The following is a 22449-nucleotide window of genomic DNA, read 5'->3' on the forward strand; positions in this document are numbered from 1 at the left end:
CATCATCATAATAATTACTCACTGAACTATCGCTTTGCTATCGCTAATCAAAGCCTTCATACATAATAGTTTTGTAAGTAGGTAGGCACCTAATACTAAAAAATAAAAATTTTCGTCATACTTTCGATATTTTGTTAAAACTTAAGGCTTTTACATGCGCTAATAACCTTGACCATACTTGACGGATCTCAAACCTCTCCCGCTGCACCTTCTTTTTTCCTCGCATTTTGTATTTAAAAAGATACTAATCAGTGAAATAAAATATCCTCGTCAGGGACTTTTGTGTAACTGATAATTTATTAAACATAAAATTTTCAGAGCTCTAAGTCAGCAGGTTACGAAGTTTATAGAGTATTTGCGGAAAAATCGATGACCACGGCACATTTTTTTTCTAGAAATCTAAGTATTATTTTTGGAAAAAATTCCTCGCGAGCAATTAAAGGGCGTATTCAGAAAGAAAGCTTGAAACTTATAAGCGCTTATAAGCGCTTATCGGTGCTTGTCAGCGCTGGTAACCCGCGCAGGAAAATATATGAACATGACAAGCACTGATAAGCGCTTATAAGTTTCAAGCTTTCTTTCTGAATACGCCCTATGATCAAAGACCATCCTATTTTATATATTTTTTTCGGTATTGTGCTTTATGTTGTACCAGACTTTATAGAGGTTGAACATAGTCGAAATTGCCGGGTAGCGCCTTAAGAGCTATTACGCACTGTCGACCAGTCGCTGGCGACTCAGTCGCCGGCGACTGTGACTTACTATAGTTTAAATAGGGGCTTGCGCACTTAGTCGTCAGTCGTCCAGGAGTAAGTCCAGTCGCCGGCGACTGAGTCGCCGGCGACTGGTCGACAGTGCGTAATAGCTCTAAAAGTAAATAAATAAACTTACTTGTTGGTTTGTTGGGCCGACCAAACAACGAAATGATACTTTCTATAACCATAAAATAAAACAACTACATAATATGTATTTTCCTAACTTTTGAATTAAATGTGAACTAATTAATAATGCTGGCAGCATTGTTTTTGGCGCCGACCGCGACAGCGCACAGAGCAAGTAATCCATAATCCAACAGCGCCACAAGGCGCCACATCTACGGGACCAAGACGGGACCTCTTTCGCAGCGAAACCTGTATTAATAAATTATCTGATGCTTGGCCTATATTCTGTGGTTTGACAAATGACAGAATACAATATTCTAAATGTTGGTAGGTAGTCTTGATTTTTGGCGATTGTGATTTGTGTGATTTTATGTTGTGTGTGTAGAAATTAGAAAACAAAGTGTATTGTATATCTAAACGTGCTCACAAAATAAGTGTTACGAACTGGCGACATGTTTGTATGGATGGAATAGTAATTAAACCTACAGAAAAAATTGAAAGTTATAATGAATGCGGTGGTAGACAGTGACCTAAGAGCTTATCCACTCACAGCTCTTACCCATGAATCTCTCAATTTGCTATCATCGTTGCTAAATACAAGAAAAATTTTACTTACTGTTTGCCCAGATCAGCTTTCAAGACACAGGTTAATATGTGAAGTATTTTTTATTTTTTCTTAATCACAAGAGATGTCAAAAGGTTATCGAGTGATTGTTTTCGATTTGTTTACAAATGTGGGGAAGAACATTTCTGTGATCTAATTAATTTTTGTCTTACTATTTTCCTTATAGTAAGTTTAAAAGCCGAAAAATAGATGTATGTTTACGATTAAAAATTAATTCGGTACAAAATTAGGCTTGCTGTTGATAATCAACAGGATGTTCTGTGTGACCTACAAAAGTGTTACAAATATTAGCAATGGCACAATCGTTTCATTGCTAAAAATTGCAATTGATTTGGGTAGAAATGTAATGAATCAATGAATTTCGATTATCAATGCTTTACTTGAAAAAGCCTACTAGTAGTTGCTTGGTATATAAAGAATTAAAAAAATGCAAGGCTTCTGGCATGTATGTAGTGCGTAGTACATACACTATTACCTATTATAAATTTTAAAACACTACACATTCAGGGATTGGAGGGGTGTTGCATCACTTGCCAACATAAGTTCAGAAGTAGCAGCCAGTATTAGAGAATACAATGATAAAACTCGGCGTGTGATAGATTTGTGGATACACAGCAATGATGGCACTGCGACTGTCGGGAGGCTCCTCGAAATCCTGCAGTGGATTGATAGACATGATGTGTATGATGATTTGTTGGATCTCGCTAGCAGAAATAAGCTTATAGGTGAGTCTATCTAGATATTTACTAATAGCAAATTTGGAAATTTTATGATATACAGTTATTTAATAAAATGCAAAATATTCTTAAATTAATCTAGTGTTTAGTATGATTAAATAAAATGTGAATGTAATAAATAAAAAATGTTGTGTGGTTTTATGAAACCACGGTTAAAGTGAAACTGTTCGAACGGTTCCAAACACTGCTTTGTGTAGCGCATGTCGCGTGTCGGTCGGCTGCCGAGTAGGTATACCTACTCGGCAGCCAACAGCGATACACGCGACATGCGCTACACAGACCAAAAAGTTTGAGACGATGTAATAAAAGTTTCACTTTAAAAGTTTTAATCATTTGAGTAGTAATTTGCAATCTATAGTTTATAAATGTATCCCAGCGGTTTAAATAAATTCCTACTATTCTTGCTAATATTATAAATGCGAAAAGTAACTCTGTCTGTCTGTCTGTTACGCTTTTCCGCTTAAACCTCTCAACCGATTTTGATGAAATTTGGCACAGACAATCTTTAGACCCTGACTCCACTTTCAACTCAACTTTCATCAAAATACCAAGCGGGCGAAGCCGCGGGTGGAAGCTAGTATTTCATAATTTGCAATATTTACCAAAACTCATTTAAAAAACATTATCTTTATCAGATATTCTTTCATATCATTGAAAAATTATAAACAATTTTTTTATTACATAATTAGTATTTTTCAAGTTACAAAATCACTTAATTAGAATGCACTGATTAAGTGATAACAATAAAAAGTGATAGTTCCAATTTGTAAATATTATCAATTTTTGATAAGCTAGTGTTGATAAATTATATTTATAATGAAGTCTAATTTGAGTAATAAATTATTGTAGTCTTGAGGAAAATTTTACAGATGCATTATGAGAGCTAGAGCTTTGATTTTCCTTCCTAAACAATTATATCACTACATAGTATAAAACAAAGTCGCTTTTTCTGTTCCTATATCCCTATGTATGACAAAAATCTTTAAAACTATGCAACAGATTTTGATGCGGTTTTTTGTAATAGATAGAGTGATTCAAGAGGAAAGTTTTAGTATATAATTTATTAGGTTTTAGACAAAGCGGGCGGAAAGCTAGATAAATTATAAATCTTGTTATTATATCTTATGTGCATAGTAAATTTCTAAAAAAAATTCAGAATATGCACTATTTTTTCTTTGTACTCCGGCTTTTTATAAATATGATATAAATTAAATACATTCTAGGTAATTAGAAATACTTGTTTCTTCCATACACATCCTACGCATCAAGATAGCATAGGATTATAATTTGGAAAGTCACATGCTAAACACATAAATTATAATAATAATATTATATCATATTATTGAACAGAAAATTAATCAGTTCCTAGGATTTGAGCACATGAATTATCTTATCCTATATGGATTAACAATAATGGGTTAATATTGTTTTAGTTTTTATAGCATTCAAATGAGATTTTCTCAAGAGGCAGGATTGGAAATAATTTTATATTGAATGAGATGGTTGTTTAATCATATTACCTACTAGCTGTTGCCCGCAGCTTCGCTTGCATGGAAAAGATTAATTTTCATGGAATAAGTTTTCATCCCCTATTTTACCCCTTTAGGGGATGAATTTTTTAAAATCCTTTCTTAGGAGACGCCTACGTTATGACATCTACCTGCATGCCAAATTTCAGCCCGATACGTCCAGTGGTTTGGGCTGTGCGTTGATAGATCACTATATCAGTCACCTTTGAGTTTTATATATATAGATAGAACCTACTGTTTATTGATGTTAAGCATAGCAACAAAAATAATTTGGAAAATCCAAAAGTGCACGCCTCATAATTTTTTTTTTTTTAAATATTTATTAATTATTATTTTTGTTTATTTAATAACAATTAAACCACATCGAATCAGACCCTGAAAAATGAAAGGGTTCTATTCCTGAGCATACTCAAGCGTAAGAGAGAAAAAAAGACTCGATTAGTAAAGTATTTCGGTCGCTATCGTGTTAACAAGAAAAAGGATCCGCACATACAGACACACGGACGTCCAAGACAGAACTTTTTTAAACTGTTTTTTAACAAGTTTAAATAACAATAATGACATCAAAAATATCATGAACGTTAAAAATAGTGTTTTTTCTTAATATGTGTGTGTATGTATTATCTTACAAGTGCAATGTATGATACATAAAGACATTTTAAGTTTGAAAAATAAGATGTTTTGCGCGAAGTGACAGTAGTACCCACCTCAACGCTTCGCTTATGAGGCGTGCAATATTATATTTATCTAACTAGTCATGAATAACTATCATTTTCAGTTAAACAAGTGAATCAAAATGGTAACCAAGAGTTGGTGGCAGTGTCAGAGGAGGATCTAATCACGGACGATGATAAGAAGTTTGGTTGTCCGCAACGTTATCACGCGTACGTGTTGTACGCAAGGGAGGATCGGGACTTTGTCAATGAGCTGCTGAGTCGGCTCACAGAGAATGGGTTTAGGGTATGTATGCAAATCCATACTAATATTATAAATGCGAAAGTAACTCAGTCTGTCTGTCTGTTACTCAATCACGCCTAAACTACTGAACCAATTTTCATGAAATTTGGTATGGAGATATTTTGATACCCGAGAAAGGACATAGGCTACTTTTTATCCCGGGAAAATGACGCAATCCCGGAAATACCACGGGAACGGGAACTATGCGGGTTTTTCGGCTGCGCGGGCGAAGCCGCGGGCGGAAACCTAGTCATATATAATTTCATTTCGAAATAAGTTTATACATTATTATAAACATGATGTAATGTTGTTGACTGACCGGTTGGCTTGGTTGGTAGTGGCCCTGCCTACCAAGTCAGAGGTTGTGGGTTCGATTCCCACCCGGGGTAAATATTTGTGTGATGAACATAGATGTTTGCTCTGTGTCTGGGTGTTAATTATCTATATAAGTATTTATTTTAACTATATATGTATGTTTATCAGCCATCTGATTTCCATAACACAAGCGAAAAGCTTAGTATGGGATCAGATCGTGCCGTGTGTGAAAATTGTCCTGAAATATTTATTTATTATGTTTCATTAATTCATGTTTATAGTGACAGAATTCAAATCCTTTTTTATAATACTCGTCACAACACTTGTTTAATAATTATTATTTGTGAATGTAAACAAAAGGTATTCGTGTAGCAAAAATATACGTAGTCAGTCAAGGTAGATTTAGATTTTCGTCTATTTGCAATAAAATTAATAATCTGTTTATGATTCGAAATGCAACTGCCTTGTTATATATTACGCAAGGAGATAGTAGACTACATAGTATCTTTTGTAAAATAAACAATACAATATTTTTTAAAAAACATTGTTCATCTTCTTTTTGCACTATCCCATTAACTTCATACATTTCCTTTCCATCAGGTTGCCTGGTAGAGATTGCTGCTTAGCAATAAGGCCGCCTCTTGTACAAACTATGTCTTTCTTATGTATTAATGTTACTTTTGTCATATTTTAGTTTGTGCAATAAAGGGTTATAAATAAAAAATGTTGTGTGGTTTTATGAAACCACGGTAAAAGTGAAACTGTTCGAACGGTTCCGAACTGCTGTGTGTAGCGCATGTCGCGTGACGGTCGGCTGCCGAGTAGGTATACCTACTAGCCGCGATACACGCGACATGCGCTACACACACCAATCAGTTTGAGACGATGTAATAAAAGTTTCACTTTAATAAATAAATTGTTTATTAAAACCTATAATATTCATCCCCAGTTATGTACAGAAGACGATCTCCTCCCGGGTCACGGGACCCGTTTCGCGCCAGTCTCTCGTCTGATCTCAGAGCGTTGCAGTCGCATCATACTGATATATTCTCCGGACTTTCTGCGCAGCCCGGCCAATACGTTCTTTATGAATTTAGCGCAGGCTGATGGGATTGGTGAGTGGAATGATGTATGAGCGTTTAAGTTTCAAAAATATTGCTTTTGAACCATAATACATTTAGGTAACAGTTTCTGTAATATTTTTCTTCTAATGATTAAGCAGTTTAAAGTGACACATTATATGATAAGAAGCATAGTAGAAGAGGTCTAAAAAATCTATGTTTTGTAAAATGTTCTATAAAATATTTGCTCAAATAATGGAATATTTAAGTGAGTATTCTTATTTAAATATGCTACTATTAAAAAGTAATTTATTAATTTCAGAAAAGAAACAACTGAAAATCATACCCATAATGTACAGACATTGCATACTACCGTTACATCTAACCTACTACCATAACTTATACTACAGTACTGATCGCAAGTCGCCCTACGAGTTTTGGGGCAAGCTCGAGCGCTCATTGGAAGTACGGGATGTGCCCAGGTAAGGTGTTTATTTATAATATGTATATGTATCTGGAAAAATAATTGTAACATTTTTTTGTCCCAATAAATAATGGTAACTTGGCCCCTATTTTTTTTGGATGAATTTTAGGTAATAGAAAAATAAAGTGTGTAATTTTATTTAATTTTGCTTGATAATTTACAGTTTCATTATTATATTGTTAAGCTTTGTAAAATGTACTTACGAATTTAAAATTATACTGCAACTGATATAAATCTAAACTATACTGTTATTCTCATAACTTCGCAATAAATCATTCATATCTGTCAACCATTTAGCTGGTATTTTAATGGATATTTTGTAATTCTTCAGATTAACAAGCTCATCATCCACCCACTCGGCTATGAGAATCGAAGAATTACCGAACAGCGACACAAACCGCTTCACTCCAGACAAGAAACAAGATAATTTCCTCAAATTACCGAGTCCGCCAACCGACACGTCCTCAATGAACGACCTCCGATCATCGACTGACACCAAATCTTCATACGAAACAAAGTCTTTGAACTCAAGCATTGATATAAAGAAGAAAAAGTCGGGATTCAGAAAACTTTTGGACTCATTCAAGGGGAAGAAACATAAAAAAGCGATAATGTTGCAAAATTAATATTGAGTACTCATTGGTAGAGCTGGATTATGAACGAAATTCAAGACAAAATGGCGGGAAAAGAAAAAAAAAATTAAAAAGAAATTGTCATTCCAAATTTGAATCCAAAAATATTTTTAAGAATGCCATTGTGATATGGAAAAATATATTTTGCTTTGGATAAATAGTTATTTTAAAATTAAATTCAACAATATATTTGTCCTATCGTTTATTTAGTGGAATGTGATAGGGAATGTGCATTTTTTGATTTATTCTTAAATGTTTTGTGTGGCAACTATGTTTTGAGAAATACTACAGTTGCCTAAATTTCACATTCTAAGAGATTATTAGAGATTTCTTTATATGCACAAAGTTTTGTATTACTTACACAAAAATAATTAATATTAAGTGAAAATTAAATACATAATATTTCCTAATTCCTGTTATCAATTAAGAAACTATGTATATATGCTTGTGCTATGTATACAATTAAATCTTATACTAATTGATTTGTGCAATTTGATGCTATAATTTTGGTTACTAGATTTTCTAAGTCTGTGTCTGTTATTAATTGAAATTTCATTGAAATATTATTAAACGCAACAATACTTACAGACATACAAGTTCACATGAATTACATTAGTTGTAATTTTATTTTAAAAGTTGATGCTTTTTAGGTATTTGCTATTAGTTAAAGAGATGTGTAATTTAGACTTTATTATATAGGGAATAAATGTTATTTTTGTTTTTAATGATATGAGACTGCATTATGTTTCGAATATTTTTTTATCTAAATATTAAAGAATCAGCCCTAATGCAATACGTATTAAATAAAAATGAATAATGAGATATACAGGTTGTCCCACTGTTGGTATACTAAGCTCAAAGGAGGTTATAGTTTTGCATACGCTGAGTACGTAAAAAATACTTATAAAATTCCAAACGCAGTTTTTTTTCAAATAGATGAATTTTTAAAACTCTATGTGTACACCCATAACAAGCAACCCGCCCAGCTTTGCTACCAGCACGTGACCTATATTGTTTAAGATTATGTTTTCATAGACAAAATGCTCACATCAGCGAAGCGGTATATGCCGGCTGCGCGAAGCTAGAGAAGAAAACATGGATTTTCAGGAAAAATTTAGCAAAAATTTTGTTGTTTAAGTATTTTTTACGTGATCAGTGTATGCAAAACTACAAGTCCCTTCGCGCTTAGTATACCGATAGTGATTAGTGGGACACCCTGTATACATGGATATAGAAACAAACTAAGTATACATTTTTAAAACTGTTAAAAAGTTATGATTCTTAGCACAAAATGAAAAGATTAACTTGTGATATTAAACATCCTCAAAGGTGCTTCCAAGGTATTTATATATTTTATATAGCGTATATGTGGATTGTTATTTTAATCGTGAAAAATAAAAACAACTGAAATGTTTTATTATATTTGTTTTATTTCTAAAAACATATTTACATAGATCTAAGTATACAAGTACATTAACCAGTAATTTTACTTCAAAAGTATTTGATACCTAGTATTATAAATAATAATTATAATAAAGAAGAGCTTCAATCTCTTAAAATATAGCAGAATTTATATTTTTTATAATAACATAAGACTTAACTTTTAAATATGACTAAGTAAAACACAAATAAGGAAACAATTTGTTTTGCAAACAAACATTTTGTACTGCACAGACAAAATAGAAAGTAAATAAACTTAACATGACTTAAACATAATTACGACGCATTCAAACATTTATGGTTTTACACTGTAACAGGCAACCCTACATTTTTTTATTATCTATGGTTAAATGAGTGTTTCGTTAAATATGGGAATACTACATATTACATATATCTCATACATTACTTGAGATCACACAACAACAATATGCTTTAAAATTTAACTGTCTTACCACAAAAAACTTTAGACAGGGTTTAACTTTAAGCGCGGGTTCTCTTTCAGCTGGTTTTGTCGTATTCACATAGACAACTATTAAAGTGACAGATCTCTGGTTTAAAGTTAGACTGTGATTAAATTGTTTTGTGGTAAGACCAAAAGTACTTATTTATGAATACATCAATTACTTCACTATAATATAGGAAGGTGGAAGTCGAGCTATTTTGGTAACATACCAGTATGACGTCATTTAGTAGCATTTTTTTCAACTATCACAAAAGGAACTATCATAGAAATTACAATAAAACAAAATTTATCAGAAGGAATGCTCAGGATTTATATACATTTTATTTTTGATAAATACAACATAATATATGCCTTCTGCCCGTGAATTTGGCACTATAGTAAAGACCGAAGATTAATAAAATTTTTATGTGCCCATACAATAAATTCAAACTCAAACATTTATTTAATCAATAAGTCTTCTTCTAGAAGCACATTTGATCGTCATAACATATTTTTAACATTTACCACTTTAGAATTGATTCGCAAGAGTCAAGAGTGGTTTAGGGCGGCCGTATTCGGACCGCTTCAAGCAGGCAGCAGACAGCTCGAGCAGTCAACGACCGACCGCTCGAGCAGTCCGTGTACGGCCGCTCCACAGAATACAAATAGTAGCTAAACGCTACAGAACGGACACTCTCCGCCTCCCGCCAAAATTAAACACTTACCTCACCCCGCACGATCACGCAATAAATGGCCCGCATTTTTCCGTAAGGACGATACGCAACGAAGATTGACAACATTAATCAAATTGACTTAAAGTAATTTTATTATTTTGGATTTGTGATTATCGTTTTTCGTAAAAAATGGTTAGATATTGTGCTGTCACAAATATGCCAACCCTAAAGCGTTAACACACATATTTTCACTCTCTACAGTGTGACTGTCAAAACGATAATTTTGTATGGAGTGTCCGGGGTGTGGCCGCTCTTAGACTTAAAATTCTTGGATAAAAGCAAGTAATTCTTTAAAACTTGTTACAAATGCTACTAAAACGTCATCCTAGCAGCGACACACGATCTTCAAGACTTCCACTGTGATGTTCCGTTATACGGTCTTCGCTATGATGCTGTTGACTCTCACGAAGTTATCCGCGCCGCAAGACGCCAGGATCAGTTCGTGCTTTCTGTCCTTGTCCAGTTTCGGCTTGAAGGCTAGACGCTTTACCGCGAGGTGGTGGGCAGCGCTGTGAAATTATGTGAACATTGAAAATTGGTTTTCTGTAAAGTCGGTTTACTGGCGATAGTTGAACGTGACAACGTCCGATTGTGCTTCTTTGTTCCTCGTTCCGCGCTCTCGCTTGCACTTCAAGCCTTACATGGAACGCCTCAGAGCGAGGTAACGCCGCATGAGTCATGTTTTTTCGAGCGTGCAGCCGGCTCTATCGAATTACTTATAAGACGTTGTCACGTCAAAAAAAAGAACACAAAATATTAAAAGAAACATAGGTTAAAAAGTGTAAGTAGGTAAATCAAAATATGTTTTATTTTTTTTGCTTCAAAATGTCAGAAAAATATTTTTAATGTTTGACATTATGAGCAATATTCAACATGTTATTTTATCTGTGAGTCTGTATTAAATATCAAAATAGTTTGATTGCATATAAAAAAGCGAACCATATTTAAATGTGGCAATGTCCACTTAAAATTTAAGTCTACATAAGATAGATTTTAGATCATCAAAGTGTGTGTAATATATGTAATGTATCAGTAATTTATAAGTAAATAGACTTTAGTATAATCTTACAAGAAATAATTACTAGTGAATAAGGCGTGTGTTTCATGTGTCCACCCTTTTAATCTGTATACATATATATAAAAATGAAACCCGTTTCGCGTTGTCACGGCATCACGTGTGAACGGGTGGACCGATTTCGATAATACTTTTTTTCATTATATTCCTTGAAGTACGAGGATGGTTCTTACGTAGAGAAAACGTAAATATGTACCACGGGCGAAGCCGGGGCGGAACGCTAGTAAGTTAATAACCGTCTATTTTACATAAAAAAACTGTAATTCTTTAACATTTCGCATATCAAAATAAATAATACTTACTTCCGATCCATTTCAAGCAGCAGAGACCACGTATCCTTAAACGTGTATAGCAAAATGACCCCTGTCTCCAGGCCAATAGCGGCGAAAACCCCCGGCAAGGGGCCGAAAGCCAACGCAGTTACAGCTGACTGTAGTTCCAGTTTTGACACTAGAGCGTAGTTCCTTAGCGATGTGTCCGTTTGTGTGTCGGTTTTGGACCAGAGACACACCTGGAATATAAAAATAAATGTATTTATTTATTTATTCGGGTGATTCGCATATTCACTTTTATCTTTTTTGACGTGACAACGTCTTATAATTTGATAGAGCCGGCTGCAAGCACGAAAAAACATGACTCATGCGGCGTTACCTCGCTCTGAGGCGTTCCATGTAAGGCTTGAAGTGCAAGCGAGAGCGCGGAACGAGCGACAAAGAAGCACAATCGGACTTTATACATAACTATCGTCAGTAAACCGACTTTACAGACAACCAATTTTTTTTATGGTAACCCTAGCAATAAGGCAGGCGACTTACTTGGTGGTAGGTGATAGACGCCGTCCATGACGATAACAACGTATTATCTAAGTAATAGTTGATAAGTAATTAAATGTACCTACATACTATTTATTTGAATGGTCTATAAAATTAGAAAAATGTTGTGTCCTGAATTTATGATATTCAATACCTTTTTCAAATGATTGTTGAATATATGTATAAGTTTTTTACGTTTTGTATTTTATCATAAAAATACTGTAAATAAACTCCTTTAAATTGATCTTTATTCTGCACCTTATTGCTATAGTTTTAAGTTGAAATCTAGATCGAAAGTGACAAATCCGTTTTAATTAAAACAAACTTATGTTGTGCATTTGTCTAAAGCAATAATTTACTATTCTTTACAATAATCTACTACTATTACTTACACTTACTAACTATTAATATACTTATTTCCAATAATTATCTTTTTAGGGCTGATTTTTCAATCCTTGGTTAAAACTTATTCGTCGAATAATGTATAAAACTACCATTTTAAAAACGTATTCTATTTGCCCGTATTTGACAGTTTACGTGACATTTTAATATTATCGTGTAATATTTTATTGGACGGATAAGTTTTAACCAAGCATTGAAAAATCAGCCCTAATATTACTTACAATTACTAACTATTAATATACTTATTTCCAATAATTATTTTTTTAAAGTAATAATTACCTTCCCATCCCTAGATCCCGTAGCGAACCCAGTCCCATCATAAAACCAAGCGCAACACCAAATAATCCTCGTATGTACTCCATTACTCTTATCAGTCCCAGCCACGACTTCAATCGAATTTGTCTCTACATCCCGTTGATATAGAGTCCACTTTCTATCTCTCGAGACGGTGACCAAAAACTGGGAGTTAGGCGAAAACGCGATTTGTGTGACTGTCAGCTGGTGGGATACTAGTTTGTGGGTTCGATTCCAGGTTTTGGTGTCCCTGGAAATAAATAAATAAATGAAATAAATTTATTTGTCTATTATATGATTTACAATTAATGTACGACAGTGGGTCCGAAACTAAGTGAAATACTTGTGTCTTGGGACCCTGAGTTGCGCTTCTTGGATATATACATATGTTATGGAATAAATTTATTTTGGAAATTAACAATAATAGCTTGAAAAATTACTGCTGTATATAGTACGCGAAAAATATGTCTATCTTGGATAATGGTAAGGAAAAATTTCATTTTTCTTAAAAGGCAAAAGAAATTAATTATGAACAAATCATGCAATTTATTCTTTTATGTAAACTTATATTAAACTAGCTGTGCCGCGCGGTTTCACCCGCATTCCTCCGCTCCTGTTGGTCTTAGCATGATGATATATAGCCTATATTACTCGTGGATAATGTAGCTTTCGAATGTTGAAAGAATTTTTTAAATCGGTCCAGTAGTTTATGAGCCTATTCATTACAATCAAACAAAAAAGTTTTCTTCTTTATAATATTAGTGTAGACAAAAAAAAAACGGTGTACTGAACGTACTATAACAGAATTCCAGATTTCATTAGATTTAAAAAAAAAATGTAATAGATGCATTTATACAATAGGAATTTTACAAAAAGTTTGGAAAATCCAAAAGTGCACGACTCATAATGCTCATTTAATTATGAAATATAAAAAAAAAAAAAAACTTATAGTAGATTTCGTTTTTTATTAATTGCAATTAAACGACACTGAATTAATTAATCATTCGCATTCAGTGACCTACAATCGTCGATTAGAATATTTAAAAAAAAAATTTAACTCAAATGATGGATTTTTTCACAAGTTATAGTGTTTTCAGGTTTCACACATGACGGACAGGAAATTTTTTTGACCTATTTCGGTGTTTTTTTCCAATTCTATTGAAGTAAATCAATTTTTAAAAAGTATGGGATTAATCTCCATTAAATTATCTCGACAATAGTATGCAAAATATCTTGATTCCGTGAACTAACAAGGCTATAATAATAAGAATAGCTGCAAAAATGAGGCGAAAAAAATTTTTCGATCGTAAAGCACTCTCTGATGCTTCGCATCATGAGTCGTGCAATAGACACATAAAGAAGACAATGATTTATTTTTTACACGCATTGATCCGCTCTTAAGTATATGCCTAATTTCACGAAAAACGGTACAGCAGTTTTTGTGCGAGGGAGTTACAAACAAACATGCAAACTTTCGCATTTATAATATTGCTAGCGGACCGCCCCGGCTTCGCCCGTGGTACATGTTTACGTTTTCTCTACATAAGAACCATCCTCGTACTTCAAGGAATATAATAAAAAAAGAATTATCGAAATCGGTTCAGCCGTTCTCGAGTTATGCGCTTACCAACACATTTTGCGATTCATTTTTATATATAAGAAGATTAGGGTTAATTTCTCACCATATAAGCACAGAAGCGTGTTCAACAGTAGTGGCCTTACAAGCGGTGGCCAGTAACTGACCGTCGGGGCTCGCTTCAACGCAGTACACTTCATAACCGTGGCCGTACAGTTTGTTCGCTTCTGGCCAGAGAGTGTTCTGCATGAGAGTTTCTTCTGTTGGCGGTTCTGATAAAAGAATAAATGTTGTGTGGTTTTATGAAACCACGGTAAAAGTGAAACTGTTCGAACGGTTCCGAACACTGCTTTGTGTAGCGCATGTCGCGTGACGGTCGGCTGCCGAGTAGGTATACCTACTCGGCAGCCGCGATACACGCGACATGCGCTACACAGACCAAAAAGTTTGAGACGATGTAATAAAAGTTTCACTTTAATAAATTTAGAAAACATCTTCTTATTTGGCGTAATGAAAAAACTTCTATACCATAAAGGAGTTAATGGAAAATTCAACCCGAACGGACCATTAACTCCTTTATGGTAATTATTTTTGCTTGCTTATATTGGCTGAACATGTTTGTGCTTAATTAATATAATTGTATCACCGTTGAATACCATGTTTAAAGCAAACTAAAGATTTTATTTATTTTATTTTTATTTATAAGATATTTGTTTAAAAAATTATTATACTTGACTTTGACTAAAAAATCGAGTATAATAATTTCTTACGTATTTACTAACGTTAAACTTTACGTAAAATTTACTGCAATAGCTGTTCTGCACGGTTTCACAGACGACCATCATCAAAATCGGCTCAGTGCTTTTCGCGTGAATAGAAACATGCATTCATTCAAACATACATGTAGGATGTTTGTAATTCCTTTTTATCGTATAAGAAATTCCGTCTAACAAAGCAATGTACCAATCTATATATTTACAATGATTTTTTTTATAGTTTTCGCTATTGTTAAGCAAACTAGATCATCACTTTTTTTATTTATTTATTTCTTTATTTCAGGCAACAAATGACTGTAGTTACTTTATTTGCATGTTTTTTATAAACTTTTCTATAAAATTATAATCTTTTAACTCACCATGCATCTCCATAGGCACGAAATAGCCATCCTTATCAGCATCAGCGTCCGCCATATTGTCTCCGCTAAACACTGCTTTATTGGAAAGTCCCAAGGAAGGGACGGATGCACCTTCTGGTCCTGTACGGCATTAAAAATATAAATAAATAGTCCCACAGTAAGCTCAATTAAGGCTTGTGTTGTGGGTACTAGGCGACGATAAATATAATATTTAATAAATACATAATATATAGATAACACCCATATCCAAGAACAAATAATTGAGTTCATCACACAAATATTTGCCCTGACCGGGGATCGAACCCGGGACCGTCGGCTCAGTAGGCAGTTACTTTAAAATATATATATACGTAATTCATTATTGATTAATTTATATAGCGCTAATTACTATCAAATAAAGCATGTTATGAGTCACTTTTAAATCTTAATATATATAAATCTCTTGTCACAATGTTTGTCCTCAATAGACTCCTAAACCACTTAACCGATTATAATAAAATTCGCACACCATGTGCAGTTCGATCCAACTTGAGAGATAGTTTAAACATGTAGGGGGCGGGCGAAGTCGGGGCGGACCGCTAGTATATTTATATGAATGTGACCGTAAACTGGTAAAATCAGGTATTTCATTAATAGTCTAACCATCAAGATCCACCTTTTCATCAAGTTGTTACTCCTGGAAACAATCCTGTATCTACACATAGACACACTCACCCTTTAAAGCTGAAGAGTTTGTTTGTTTGTTTGAACGCGCTAATCTCGGGAACTACTGGTCCGATTTGAAAAATTCTTTCGGTGTTAGATAGCCCATTTATCGAGGAAGGTTATAGGTTATATATCATCACGCTACGACCAACAGGGGTGGAGCCACGGGGGTGAAACCGCGCGGAGCAGCTAGTCAGTAATATTCTGGAAGTTCTGTATGAAGTTGGCGGGTGCTTTAAACACTCGGACCACCTTCTCCTTCACAAACTGACACTTCTCTACACCTGTAGACCCTCACCTTGTGTATCGCCCTCGAGCTCTTCACCGGTGATATTCTGGAAGTTCTGTATGAAGTTGGCCGGTGCTTTAAACACTCGGACCACCTTCTCTTCAGCAGCTGACGCGTACTCCGTGGGGGAGATCATGGATACGGAACACATGTCGTACCCGTGCACTTGGGGACGGGCTATCTCGTGCCATTGGTATGCACCTGGGATAATAACGGTTTGGTAAGAGAGAGGTATTAACTTATGACCTTAAAAGCAGAGGCGGCTCGCCCTAAGGAGCGCTGGTGCAGTGAACTCCCATAAATAATTATAATAAAATCATACTCCTTAATTTCATTATTAATATTAATTATTACTATTTAAAATCAATCGTAATCGTAAAAAACTACTGTCAATACCAATGAATATATCCATCATTCTATCATTTCATACACCTGAATAATACTGTATTATACAGTAACGCGTGAAGCGGAGCGCTCACGATTGCGCTCCAATGAAAAAATACTTAGTACATTTCCTAATACGAAATCCAATAGGAGTGAAAGAGAGGGTTTGCCAGTGCCCTGCGCGCGTGAAACAGAAGATTTTCTATGGAAAAATAGCAAAATTCGGAGCGCCGCTCCCGCAAACGTTGCCGGTTCGTTTTTACCACCGCGCCTGGGCGCCCGTACACAGGACAGCGATTGCGCGCGACGTTGCCACTCTCTATAAACAAACACTCGACTCTCGAGTCAACTTCAATGCACGCGTGACGCGCGCGAATGCAAATTCGGTAATTTTCTAATTAAAATCATAAGATACGTGTTGAAATAGTCTGTAGTTATCAGTATTACTTGTAAGTGTGAAAACGAACATTTATAATGTGGCGTTCATTAAAAAGTGTGTTAACTTAAAACGTTACAAATTCGGCTTGAATTGAAAGCTAAGGGACTGCCACGGCCTGAACTTGTCCTTACGCAAAAATGTACGACAAACGGACAAAAACGAAAACATAAACGAAAATATATTATATATATTTAAATCCGAACAATATTATGTGAAAACACCCTGGTTGTGATGAAAGCAACAACAGACATTTACGAATGTCTTGTCGCTTTAAGTTATAGATATTTTTGCACACCAAAAAGAAAGACGTATGTACCTATTTCCTTTATAAGTAATTTTTTTGATAAATGTACTGCTTTACACCATGTATTTTCAGTGTTTTATTTCAAGTGAACACCCATAAAATTTTGTCACGAGCCGCCTCTGCTTAAAAGTAAGAGAAGATGTAGTTAATTGTTTTCATCTATCTCGTTATGGCAACGACAGCAAAATACTATACTGCGAACTCTCAGCAATGCCCCCAGGTTTGCTACTAATGCTGAAATTCATAGCCACACTAACATATGTTCCATAAAAGATGAAATTAATACGCATATAAAATCTTATGTTGCCAGACTGGAGAAACATCCTAACAAACTAGCTAGCCAACTGATAAAAAAGTCCTACCACAATCGTCTTAAAAGAAAAGACATAATCTAACTTTATTACTTGAAGAGCAGTTGTCCTCACTGGAGGGCTCGCTCTACATGCCAAACTTTGCCTGACAACACATCCGCTTATAGCGAAAACCGCTGATTGCAGATGTAATGGGAAAAAAAAAATTGTTTTGAAGCTTTGATCAAAAATACTAAAAAACGGGTTACATACAAAATCAACGTTAAAATCTGCTGGCATGCTTAAGTTATGAAGTTACATTTCAAAAACTAAACATAGGAACCTAGAGCTCAATTCTAAAGTGCAATCTTATTTGCCGTTACGTTTTTTTGCGTAGACGAGATATCCTGTTTGTATACAAAACAGAATAATATCTATAGTGGATTTGATAAAAGTCGTTAGATATGTAAAGAAAATATAATACATATATTCCTATATATAAATAAATATTTTTCCCCTCACCATACATATTCTTCTTCCACGGCGCGTGTATCCTGGCGGTCTGGTCGAGGGAGACGCTGAGGATGTACCTCCCCTTTGGCTCCCACTTCATATCCTCCACTGCGCCGAAATGGCCGCCCAGCACTACGCTCGGCACGCATGTTTGTAATTCCTGAAAAAAGTGGTAAATTAAGTTGGTAGTTGCAAATTCCTCTATTACATGTAAGAGGAATAATTTTTTTGTAATCTTCAGTTGTCTCTGGTCAAAGATACAGTGCTATTTTTTATTAATAATTCTGATAAGTTTGGTACTGAAAATACTTTATTTTAATTTATAGTAGCAAAATAATTACAAAGATTCAATCTTTTGCACGCCTCATAAGCGAAGCGTTGAGGTGGGTACTACTGTCACTTCGCGCAAAACATCTGATTTTTCAAACTTAAAATGTCTTTATGTATCATACATTGCACTTGTAAGATAATACATACACACACATATTAAGAAAAAACACTATTTTTAACGTTCATGATATTTTTGATGTCATTTTTGTTATTTAAACTAGTTAAAAAACAGTTTAAAAAAGTTCTGTCTTGGACGTCCGTGTGTCTGTATGTGCGGATCCTTTTTCTTGTTAACACGATAGCGCCCGAAATACTTTACTAATCGAGTCTTTTTTTCTCTTACGCTTGAGTATGCTCAGGAATAGAACCCTTTCATTTTTCAGGGTCAGATTCGATGTGGTTTAATTGTTATTAAATAAACAAAAATAATAATTAATAAATATTTATTAAAAAAAAATTATGAGGCGTGCACTTTTGGATTTTCCAAATTATTTTTTAGATTTAATCTTAATATGTACTTCATTACGGTTAACTCCTTGGCTGTCATCAAATAGATTAACGAAAATATTCATATTGTTTTGAAAGATAATAAAATATAGGTTTACATCTTAGTGAAACCAGGATTATAAGAGGTAGGTTTATTTTTTACATTTTTATTTCAAATTTTTCCGCAATTTTTTTATTAAATTATATTACTAACTTTATCCAATGTCCACAGATGCAGCGAGCCATTATACCCGTGTCCCAAGAAGCCAGTCGGCCCAAACCTACTCCCATAGAAACCAAGCCCGTTTCCCCCCACTTCCCCTACTCTTATCTTCTCCACCCACGCTCCCCCGAGTTCTGGCTCCCAGAGGATTATTGTTTTATCCAACGATGATGATAGGATGCGATGTAGGGGTTGTTTGTTATCTGTGAAAAGCAGTTTTGTTAATTATTAAAAAATATAAAATATTTTCAGTTTGAACATCAAATTGTGATATTTTTTAAAGAATTTTTACTAGGGCATGATAAATCACGCATGAAAATTCTTTAATATCAGCTCAGTAGCCGCAAAAGGTGTAATAATAAAAAATGTATGCGTGTACTAGAGTACACACGTAAGAAGTGAAACTTCTTTATGACCTTAAAAATGTCACGAGTATGGCGTAACCATAGAAATCTAAATAACAAGACACTAGAAGTCGTAAGCGTGCGTGACCTTGTCGCCACTCAGGTGATTTACACAACACCAGTGTGTTTGTCACTGTTCAGTTGCCTCTGGAGACGTATGAGTGTAAACATGGTGTGTTTCAGCATTTCCCATTGCGGAAATTCTTCCACAAGTTGTAATTATACTAATAAAGGAATAATATTTCATCGGAAAATATTTTTTTTTAGAAATAATGCCGTTTTTCCTTAAAATTATAGAATATTTACAAGTATTACGATTGTCACCATAGTAATCGAAATAACAATGAATGACATTCTTATTATCACGTTTTTTCGTATTGGAGCAAAAAGAAACAAAACGTCTCATATACTTAGGGATGTTATTCTAAAATAAACCGTAAATTAGTGCGTTAGGATACATATTAAAAAGCTTAATTTAATATTTAAGTTAGTTTTCACTAAAACCAAGCTGTCCAATAAAAGGCATAGTTTACTTGTGTGTATTGTTTAGCTATCGGTTTAAATGTGTTGATTTTGGCGACAGCGGTTTTCATACGAATTATGACATTATAGCACTTCTATGTGTCTTGTTATTTAGATTTCTATGGGCGTAACGCAAAAATGTCACGCGTACGGCGTAACGCAAAAATGTCACGCGTACGGCGTAACGCAAAAATGTTACACTAAATTTTTGTCCAACCCCGATAAAGAAGTTTCACTTCAAAAATACAAACTCTTGTATACTCATAGGTTATAAGTTAGTGTGTCCAAATTTATTTAAATCTGATTTAAAGTTTTACGGCATTAAAATTTTGTGGAATAGATTTTTTCAAATTATGGGTTAGGATTTGAACCCGCATCTTTCGTACAGAATTTATTCTAGTTGAATCTTATACACCAACCTATTCATACTACTATTTACTATCCACATTCAAATACAAAAATGACCTTTCTCACTGAATACATCCCACTGTACTCCGTACACCCAGCCCTCATGTCCCGCCAGAACTGCTTCCAGCTTCACCGACCACAGTATATCGTAAGCTTCGAACACTTTCCGTTCCACCTTGATGCCCGTGGAGGAACACGGCTCGTCGTCGAAGCGCTGGATGCGCCACACGCGGATGTATGTGTCTTGGGAACATGAAGCGAGGAGGATTGTGTTGTCTGAAATAAGCATACTTAATGATTTTTTATAATTCATGAAATTAATACAATTATTGTTTTTTCAAAATAAATACCTTCGATATATAGTTAGTTTGTCAAATGAATGATAATGTAAAAAAAAAATTAAAATTGTGTGCTGATAATATAATCTATACTAATATTATAAAGAGGAAAGGTTTGTAATTATGTATAAATGTATGGTTTTCACGCATAAACTACTGGACCGATTTTGATGAAATTTGGTACAGATAATCTTAGACCCTGAGAAAGAACATAGGCTACCTTTTATTGCGAAATATGTACCACGGGCGAAGCCGGGGCGGACCGCTAGTAATTAATGTAAGCAATATCAAAACATTCTATTCATAATAAAATATTTATTATTACGAAAGAATGTTTTTTATTGCAGTCTACTTTTAATGGTATGTATTTTTTCTAATAAAACATTTCTCAACGAGTCAGTCTTTTGTGGTATGAATAAAGATCAAAAATATGCAAAATAACTTACCATCCATCACTGTATCGAGTCCTCTCACCCAATCTTCATGTCCCACCAGGGTATCCACTCGGTGATATTCTCCGTTCAAAGCGAACACATGTACTTTATTATCATCGAGACCCAGGAACAGCACCGGTTTACTGACGATGGGCAGCATCTGTGCGTGCAGCGTGAGGCAGAGCCCGGAGTTCAGGTGGATAGTTTGCTTCAAGAACACTGTATCTGTAATTTGATTTTTTACATATTGTTAATTAAGATTTTTGTTTTTAGATAGACTTAAATTATGTATTAGTCCATTTATCTTTAGTTTTTCTTATGGTTATATGTTAGGAGAGTTTTTCAAATTATTAGAATTATACTATTTTGGATTTCCACAATTAAGTATGTTAGTAATCAAAGTTCTAATAATATAATTTTCTTGCAAAATACATACCATTTGACCGCTCCCATACTTTAACAGTGGAATCAACAGACGCAGTGAACACAAACAAATCATTGCCCCCAGTATACATCCCGAAGATGCAGGTGACACCATCCTCATGGCCAGCGAGCACACTGGTCACCTTCCAGTCTCCTTTCACCAGGGTCCAGATTGCTGCTGTTTTGTCTGCAGAGGCCGATATCATCTCCGTACAAGAACCATCTGGTCTTGTGAGCCATTTTACTGAGTTCACTCGAGCATTGTGATGATTCAGAACTGTTATAGGATCTTTGTATATTATTTTCTGTAAAGGATTATTCAAAATGAGAAATAGGGGAATTAAGTGTACGTAAGCGATGCAGAATTAAGTATATCATTTTAAAGATATATCGTATGTACCATTACTCTAATGAGAATAATCCTCAACCATAAGTTTACTTGAAACAAGTTTCAATGTAAAAATAAAATATATCAAAGATATTATGGAGGTATTTGTGTAATAAAAAGAGACCTAAACATTGACTGATTTTCTTAAACTTTATTCGCAATATTATACCATTAGGCAAAGAAATTATTACAATTTTACCGTATCATAAATGACGATCGCATTACAGGCTCCATAACAAATAACTCCCGCTTTATTCCAGTCTATAATTTCTGGGGTTCGGTTGCAAGCCACTGAGGTATACACCTGCTTAGTGTTGATCTTTAACATGGTGTATTTTCATCAAATTTTATTTATTTCTGAAGATATGTGCGACTTGTTGAGTTTGTTGTGAATTTTTTTGACACTACATTTGCAAGTTCGACATGCGCTGACAAATT

General features: G+C 34.4%; 3 protein-coding genes across 3 annotated transcripts in view; 2 read left to right on the forward strand and 1 right to left on the reverse strand.

The window, feature by feature from the left end:
- Nucleotides 1-22449, forward strand: part of l(3)mbt (lethal (3) malignant brain tumor) — a 250249-nt gene that overhangs the window by 68018 nt on the left and 159782 nt on the right. The gene's annotated exons all lie outside the window — the stretch shown is intronic.
- Myd88 (myeloid differentiation primary response protein MyD88) lies at nt 1201-8636 on the forward strand. Its single transcript, XM_089698834.1, has 6 exons — nt 1201-1527; nt 2014-2231; nt 4551-4732; nt 5994-6159; nt 6428-6587; nt 6921-8636. Exons 1-6 carry the CDS (start codon nt 1388-1390, stop codon nt 7213-7215), a joined length of 1161 nt encoding a protein of 386 aa, XP_089554960.1. The 5' UTR covers nt 1201-1387; the 3' UTR covers nt 7216-8636.
- Nucleotides 9390-22441, reverse strand: Elp2 (elongator complex protein 2). Its single transcript, XM_089698815.1, has 12 exons — nt 22211-22441; nt 21637-21928; nt 21213-21425; nt 20486-20704; nt 19086-19297; nt 18065-18215; nt 16135-16326; nt 15132-15251; nt 14103-14268; nt 12406-12670; nt 11215-11423; nt 9390-10346 (listed from the first exon to the last, which is right to left on the reverse strand). Exons 1-12 carry the CDS (start codon nt 22337-22339, stop codon nt 10208-10210), a joined length of 2307 nt encoding a protein of 768 aa, XP_089554941.1. The 5' UTR covers nt 22340-22441; the 3' UTR covers nt 9390-10207.

Source organism: Colias philodice, chromosome 9, assembly GCF_061535455.1.
Source record: "Colias philodice isolate Cphi_HAF_F1 chromosome 9, ilColPhil1 Martin Lab GWU primary, whole genome shotgun sequence".
Lineage (NCBI taxonomy): Eukaryota > Metazoa > Arthropoda > Insecta > Lepidoptera > Pieridae > Colias > Colias philodice.

What these genes read in the sequence shown, in the direction of transcription:
- Myd88 (XM_089698834.1), top strand. Translation starts at nt 1,388, where the DNA reads ATGAATGCGGTGGTAGACAGTGACCTAAGAGCTTATCCACTCACAGCT. An exon ending in TCACAGAGAATGGGTTTAGG is followed by an intron (nt 4,733 to 5,993) that starts GTATGTATGCAA and finishes ATTCATCCCCAG; the next exon opens with TTATGTACAGAAGACGATCT. An exon ending in GAAGTACGGGATGTGCCCAG is followed by an intron (nt 6,588 to 6,920) that starts GTAAGGTGTTTA and finishes GTAATTCTTCAG; the next exon opens with ATTAACAAGCTCATCATCCA.
- Elp2 (XM_089698815.1), bottom strand. Translation starts at nt 22,339, where the DNA reads ATGTTAAAGATCAACACTAAGCAGGTGTATACCTCAGTGGCTTGCAAC. An exon ending in CGATCGTCATTTATGATACG is followed by an intron (nt 21,929 to 22,210) that starts GTAAAATTGTAA and finishes AATCCTTTACAG; the next exon opens with AAAATAATATACAAAGATCC. An exon ending in CTGCTTGAAATGGATCGGAA is followed by an intron (nt 10,347 to 11,214) that starts GTAAGTATTATT and finishes ATAATTTCACAG; the next exon opens with CGCTGCCCACCACCTCGCGG.